The 7,556-nt window shown below is 36.3% G+C and overlaps 1 protein-coding gene across 2 annotated transcripts; it reads right to left on the minus strand.

The window, feature by feature from the left end:
* Window positions 1-196: 196 nt before the first annotated feature.
* LOC137731658 (26S proteasome regulatory subunit RPN13) lies at window positions 197-6,953 on the minus strand. Of its 2 annotated transcripts, none has more exons than XM_068470837.1 (14): window positions 6,690-6,953; window positions 5,616-5,675; window positions 4,446-4,538; window positions 4,247-4,306; window positions 3,888-3,926; window positions 3,727-3,801; window positions 3,582-3,648; window positions 3,081-3,162; window positions 2,362-2,480; window positions 2,243-2,266; window positions 1,211-1,305; window positions 1,042-1,119; window positions 885-939; window positions 197-496 (listed from the first exon to the last, which is right to left on the minus strand). In XM_068470837.1, the coding sequence occupies exons 2-14, from the start codon at window positions 5,652-5,654 to the stop codon at window positions 354-356; spliced, it is 969 nt and encodes a 322-aa protein (XP_068326938.1). In that variant the 5' UTR covers window positions 5,655-5,675; window positions 6,690-6,953; the 3' UTR covers window positions 197-353. The 2 variants fall into 2 exon arrangements, with proteins under 2 accessions (XP_068326938.1, XP_068326937.1); XM_068470836.1 differs by having other exon boundaries at window positions 3,081-3,165.
* Between the last annotated feature and the right edge of the window lie 603 nt (window positions 6,954-7,556).

The raw sequence follows: 7,556 nt of genomic DNA on the forward strand, positions 1-7,556 counted from the left end.
GTTGGCCAAAAAGCTTCGCCGAAATATAAATACTCTTTTTACTTCTTCCAAAGGTAGGTCATGTGAGTTTCAAATATACATTCTTTTAACCAAAAGAAATTGATCTGTTAGCTTGTTAACTTTGATGTTCGAATACGATTACCAATCGAAGAAAATGTTTCGTCGAACTGATCTTTGTATGAAATGGTAGGAAACATAAACAAAAATCAACACTAATCCTTTTTCTTGCTCCTTTTCTTTCTTGAACCATGTATACAGAGTTTACAAGACAACCAGATTGATGTCCTACACATTAAAAGTCCTACAAATAAACGAGGATAAATTAAACAAGAACGCATAAACAAGTGCCTCCACTACTTGGACTCATCCATGGGGTCATTACGGTTACAAGATTCAGATCTTAAATCCTTCCTGTCCTGCCTCGACTCCTCAGACTCTGACATCTTTGAAACCGAATCATCAAGCGCCTCAAGAAAGGACAATACAGTGAACTTGTCTGCAAGAGCAAGAATGACAAGTAATTAAAACCGTAAGTAGCAAATCCATGAATTATCATCATACAGAGTGATGGCATATAATCTCATTTGACGAGATCCTACATCCGCAATTGGATGCAAAAGACTGAAAACTACATTAGCATCAGACCCTCTAGGTATAACCCCACGAACGACAACAACTCATTGACTTCTTATCACAAGCATAAGATGCGTCTATCAAGTAGTTGGATTTTCTCACACGCTGGAATGTTTTATTGTCAAGTTACTAGGCAAGGCTCAATTTGAATTTAACCCAATAACGGTATAAACATGTTTCCAGTAAGAAGGGAAGACAAAAAATCATTCAGCAAGCATAGGTATACTAGCAAGCTTGTAATGAGTCCTTACATTTACTTGGGTCAATACCAAACTGCGTCAAATCTATCTGTCCTGTTCGAAGTACCTATAATAAACATTTAGGGAAAGGTAAAAGAAAGAAACAGCTTCACGCTCATTAAAGAAACAGACAATCAAAATGCCACAAGATGAGTTTTCAAATTCTTACATAAGCAAAGGAATCCATTTGTTGGCGGAAAGGTGGACTCTGCAGCAACTCCAATACATCCTCAGGAGACCATTGACCCTGTAACCCCAACCGAATTAAACAATGGAGAAAAACTAATGTATAAGAGATCAAGAATACAGAAAAGGTAGTGAACCAGAAATTTGCATACCTCAGGTAAGTAAGAACCTAAACCCTGTTCCAGTGGCAATGTCTCAATCAATGGCATAATCAACTCAGGTTTCAATATATCCTCCAAACTCAAGCCTAGACCCATAAAAACAAAAGTCACTAGATTAGAGCCATATCATATTTCAAGGGAAAACATTGGAAACAGCAGCCATTTAGGTAATACTGTAGATACTATAGTACAATGGGCCAGCATGTATGTTGTTAGAACTCTTTAGTAATCATTGACAGGTACCAATAGGGAACTAAGAGAGGCTAATGTGAAAAATTAAGGGTTAAAATCACTTTAGTCCTCTATGTGATCAATTCTGTTAGGTTCTGCTAATTAAATAAATCGATTTACACCTCACTACCAAACTTGCACTTCACAAAAGATTAACTGAACAATTGAGGGTCAATGTGGAATCTGGACATAACATATCGAGTAAAGTGAATGTTTGCCACAAGCAACTTGACAATACTGTCAAGACAGTTAGGAGAAAGGCCACAAAAAGGAAGAACGAAAACAGAAAAGGTTATGGGCAATAGGGCAACTGAACTTCCTAGCAAATTATTCTTTTACATATGCGGTGCCCGCTGTGTCATCCTTTTTCAATTGTAATACTCTTAATTATTGAGCAAATTAAAGAAATAAATTATTCAGTGCTAGAAGCAAACCAGGTCAACAATATGAACCCAATTGCAATATTTCTACATAGTACACAGGTTCAAAACATTTGACATGTCATGCTGAAGTAATTTCTAATGCATTAACAATTTTCACTACAGGAAATAAGCAACATATTCAATATTCACACAACTGATAAATCTTTTCAGTAAAAATTAGGAAGAGCATTTTGCATTAAAACTATGCAACAAATTAGATGGTTGAGATAACAAAAACTCTAATAAAATTCCTATACGGAGGAAACCAGTTCATATTTAATCACAAAAATTTGGATTTAAAGCATTATTGTATTTATCCCAAAAACAACATTAAATGTAAAAAAAATATTAAAAAAAATCATATTATTACCTTCATCTGTATCCACAGCCCTATCTGCAGATGGCAGAAGTGTGAATGTAAGTATTTCAATTTAAAAGAAAGGGAAAAACTTGTATAAAAAATTGTACTCCATGGAGAAAACATAGTACCGGCTGGCTCAATATTACTTAAGATTCTTTGAAGATCTTCCAATTTCACTGGGCCAGCTGAAGAAGTTACATCGCTACTTACTTCCCCACCCAGGTTTGGTTCCAGCAAGATTCCAGCTCTGGACAACATAACATTAATCATAAAAGAGTAATGTACTGCAAATGAGAAGAACATCAAGCAGAAAATGGCAAGCCAGATACAACATAAAAACTCTTTAAAGGTATCCAACGTCCCTAATACCCGCCCATCTTAGTTTTCTTGGGGAAGAGTCTGATTGTAAAAACATAATTTTTAAAATATTATAATGATTACTACACCAGGAGGGGAAACTTTTGCTTTCTTGCAAGTCACTAGAAGAGACGAAAACAACTTCTATAAGAATTTGGAATTTAAGAAACCATTTCTAACAATTAAACAAACGGACTTGGTTCTGTCTATCTTTGATGAAAAAATGCCAATAAACTTACTAGTCAAGACAACAATTGTTTTATAAACTAACTAGTTAAATTATCTTGCAATTATAACAAATTTATTTGGTGGCAGCCTATTTGATCTTGTTATATTTGGGGGGCTACCCAATTGAAAGCACCCCAGAACTCAACTGTAAGTTCATCACTCTTGTTTCATTACTAGTTGCGGAGTTCTGCCACTTCCCCCTTCTCCCCATCTGGCTACTAAGAGAACAAAGTAGCAAGTTTCACTGCTATGAGAACTATACCTTGATGAAATATCATCATCAACCATATCTTCAGAAACTTGTAAGGGAATAGAACCATCAGGCCCTTCTTCGTCAAGGAACTCTGCTGAAGCATCAAGATAAACACAAAATCAAACTTGAGGCAGAAACGCAATAGAATACAGACTAAGCTCCCAGTCTTTGAACTTATATTAGACAGTTTAGTTAAAGTTGAAGCCTTAAGAATTTTTGTAGTACGAGAATTGAAATCTGAAAGGTGAAATCTCTTTAGTTTTATGTCACATTTTAGGTAATGTTTTACAATGTTCTATGATTTAACAATATAATATAAATATCTACGAATTAAGATAATGGCATTTAATGCCAATGACAGGCGGTATTTCTCATGTATATGGTTGAGAACTTGAGACAAAGCTTAATACATCGCAATGATGCAGTTAACACAAACTTAAAGAAGAAAAAATAGACATAGAGCAGCTAAGATTATTGGTAGCCTAAAGCAATAAAATAAATTTAATATACCTAATGGTCGATTGAGGTAGTAATTAACAGAGCTACACAACTGTGAGTCACCTTCAGCTTTAGGCTCCTGGATATCACATTAACAATGTAAGTAAGAATCTTAGAACAATTGAAAAAAGGAAAACAGATTGACAATGAACCTCACCTGCATCCAAAAGAAAAACTTCCTGTCATCGGTGGTGAACTTCAATATGTAGACCCTTCCTGACACTTGATTAACCTGATTGAACAAAAAGTTAAGATATTGAACAGTAGTTTTGAGAGGGGGCAGAGATACATCATGAAAATCCAAAATCTGATTCACACCTTTTCGAAAACTGCCTCGTCAGGAAATATAATCTGATCCTGTGGTACCTTCGTTAAGGAAACTTTAAGAAAAGTTTAAACAAATATTAAGTGGGAGAGTAAACAAACAAAAAATGGAATGTGAAACTGTGAAGTGAACAACAATTACAAAAAAATAAATATGTACAAATAGAAGTGGAAAATTAAGAAAACATGGAAGAACAAAGACTTCCAAGAAAAACAACAACGATAAAAATGGTCATAAAGAGCTTAAAAATATCACATGCTTCAGAAAATTGTGAATAAACAGTTACCGCACCACAAAAAAGACTAGAAACTGGAGAAAGTCTTTTGCAAAAATGAAAAAGAAACCAGGATACATCTTCCACAACATTTAGACTACGATCAAGCCACTGAAAATGCACCAACCCCTCATCACCCTGATACAGAAAGAAGATAGATTTACTAAGACTCTGCTAGAAATGAGTTCAAATAAATATTAGATAGAATGCATGTCAACTTTTATATGCTAGAATTGATTAATAAAACCTCTCCAAGACTACGTCAACTTATACATACCCTTGCTATGCGAACAAGTCCTTTACGAGTATCAGGAGCAACCTTTTTCCCCTCAAAAACCATCTTACCAGCGCGAAACTCCAGCATAATTTCCTGTCAATATAGATTAGTTTGACAAAGAAAGTCCAAATGCTCAAGAAAACAAAAGATGAACACAGAGCATGTGTATGCAGCTCACACACAGATGCAAGGATACATATGAATAGAATTCTGCACATACTTGCATCATTAAATGTTTGAATAACCAACATTCGATACCAACAAACAGCATAACAGCAAAGCAGATGTGGTAAAGTACGTGAAATAAAACATGTAGCGTAAACTTATAATTTAAATTCTCTTAATAACAGAATCATGCAATTAGAGCTTCTGAACCTGTGTATAATATTGTGAATTTGTATATTTGCTCCCTAAACCCACAAAACTCAATGCAAGAAACAAATTTGTATAACAACAGCAGAGATTTTCCCCCTCATTTCCTTACGTCAATGGCATACAACAAAATGGAACATAGAAAGTAACAAATAATGTATAAAGGAGAAGCCAGTGCCATAATTCTACAAAGAAATACTAAACTTCTAAGCAGAACATATAAAGAAGAGAAGCCAATTTATTAAGGGTACTAATATATTAAGTATTAACAGATGTGATGAGGCTCCAAATTCAGTAGTTAGCCACGAGGTCTGTAAACTTAACAGAAGCTTCAGTGGATATGTCCCTAACAAAAAATTCTCATCTATACCTATTTTACCTCGTCAGAACATAGAAACGCAACTCATACATCTCCAACCATATCGGCTAGTAAACCATAACTGATAATAGTTTCAATCCCGTTCCAATGAAACCTGACCTCCCCACTTACAAGTCTTTCACCCATCTTTCTATAGTCCAAACTATCAGTACCTACTAACCAGAAAAGCAAATGTTCACAGTCAAATGTCCAGTCTGTGAAATCCCCGTTCGCTGGAATAATGTTCCATGTTTATCTTATCTTGTCGATGAATTAAACTGTCACTTCTTAACCAACCAGGCAATTTCAATCTCTTTTTCTTTTCTATGAAAAAGGGTCAAAATCAATTTCCATGTTCTTCGATTCAAATGCACATATATACCACATATTGAATAAACAAAATACTACCAACACATAATATATATATATATCTACATTACCTGCATTTGTGGGACAGCCGCGGTTGAAGATGACCCCATTATTCAATCAAGGGAACAAAACTGCAAGGAAAAACGAAGAGAAAACCAATGCAATATGAACCCAAAACCCAAGAGAAATAAATACAATAGAAAAACAAACAAACCCTAAAATTAGATAAATAATAATCAGCTTGATGATTATATGTAGCTGTCTCTATATATATGAATTTTTGGCGACAAGCTTTGAGAGATTTTGTTTCAGAAAAAGAAAGGGAGTTTTATTCGGGATTATTCTGGCTTGTTTTTAGCTATTCGAGGTAGGGGTGGGCAAGGGCACGGGCCGGGCCCAAATTTGGAGCAACCGGACTCACCTCATTTTAGAATGCAACGGGACAGGCCGGGGCAGGTATATGAATTCCGAGACTTGGAACCGGACCTAACTCAAACAGGCCAGTTTAGGCCGAGTCCACAGGTCCAAATTACATTTGTTTTCAGAACAGGTTATTTGGATTGTCTATAAAAGTCTGTATAATCTCCGTTGTAAATATTTGCCGAGTGCAGACTAATGAATTAAATTTTCTCATCAACCAAACATTATCTAATTACATTACTTGGATTTACAGAAACGTTCCACTAATCAACCAAACATAATCTAATTAAAAATACCCAAATCTGAAACAGAAGATTCAAATATATACAAGTCTGAAACTATCACAGGACATACATACATATATATATATATATATATATATATATATATTCAAATTCAATTTAATTCAACAGAACATCCAATTCAATTCAACAAAAGAATTGAAATTGGAACAGAAAAGAAGTCAAGATTCAAGAACCCAACAAAATCACAGCATCAGCATGTGCGGCTTCGGTAATCCTATGAAGGCAAATTTATGGATTGGGTTTGGGGTTTTCTTGAAATCCCATATGATTACAGAATGCAGAGAGTCAGAGATTGCAAAGTCAGATAGGGCATATATCCAGGAAACCCTAAATCCCTAAATCTAAGAAATTAATCAGAGAGAATCAGAGATTGCAGAATGCAGAGACTCCAGAGAGTTAAGATTTAAGAAATTATACTACCTTAATTTGGGAGAAGATGAGATGAAGGTGGTCGACTTCGATTCGCAGAATGGCGCTGGTGTTCTAGACGGCGGTGATGGGGTAGTCGCGGTTGGGAGGAGGTGGTGGTGATGGTGGTCGCAACCCGCAAGTCGCCAGAGGGAGACAAAGACAGAGACGGAGAATTGGCGATGGCAGCTGTCGAGGGCTCGAGTAACTTGAGTTGTGAATGAATGGTAGACGAAGGCCGAGTGTCCGTCGAATGGTGGAGGGTGGAGGGTGCAGGTGTGAATATATCCTTAAATTCATCCAATATCCCAGCTGGAAACCGTTCGGGCCGGAGGCCCGTTCCCCTTAATATTTGGATCCGTCCTGTCCCGTCCCGCTTCTTTTATAAAATACTAAACCCGCCCCGAACGGAGAGGATCCATCCTAACCTGTAGGTCTAGGACCCGTTTACTCACCCCTAATTTAAGGCAGATGATGAGTTGGGGCTATCTCAACTCAGGCATCACTTTTGGAGATATTTACAAAAGTGACATTTGGTCTTAGTTTGGACGTTAGTAGTCGTTGTGTTTGGGTGAGAGTTGGCCAGATTTGGACGCGGTCCATTTATGACCCGAAAACGGACTATAAAATGTTACCGATGTTAGAGCTATGGGTGGGCACGATGCGGTTCGGTACGGTTACACCCTCAAACAAAATCAGAATCAGAAAATATCAACGATTCGATTCAGTGTGGTTCGGCTTAAATTTATTACTAAAATCATATGGTTCGGTCCACACTGATATCGATTTAGTCCATGCCGTTTTACAGTTTCGAATACTAGTGTAGACACCGAAATTTCAGTGAAATAAATGTTAACCAATGTATTAAAATTACAACAT

The sequence above is a fragment of the Pyrus communis genome, chromosome 4 (genome assembly GCF_963583255.1).
Source record: "Pyrus communis chromosome 4, drPyrComm1.1, whole genome shotgun sequence".
Classification (NCBI taxonomy): domain Eukaryota; kingdom Viridiplantae; phylum Streptophyta; class Magnoliopsida; order Rosales; family Rosaceae; genus Pyrus; species Pyrus communis.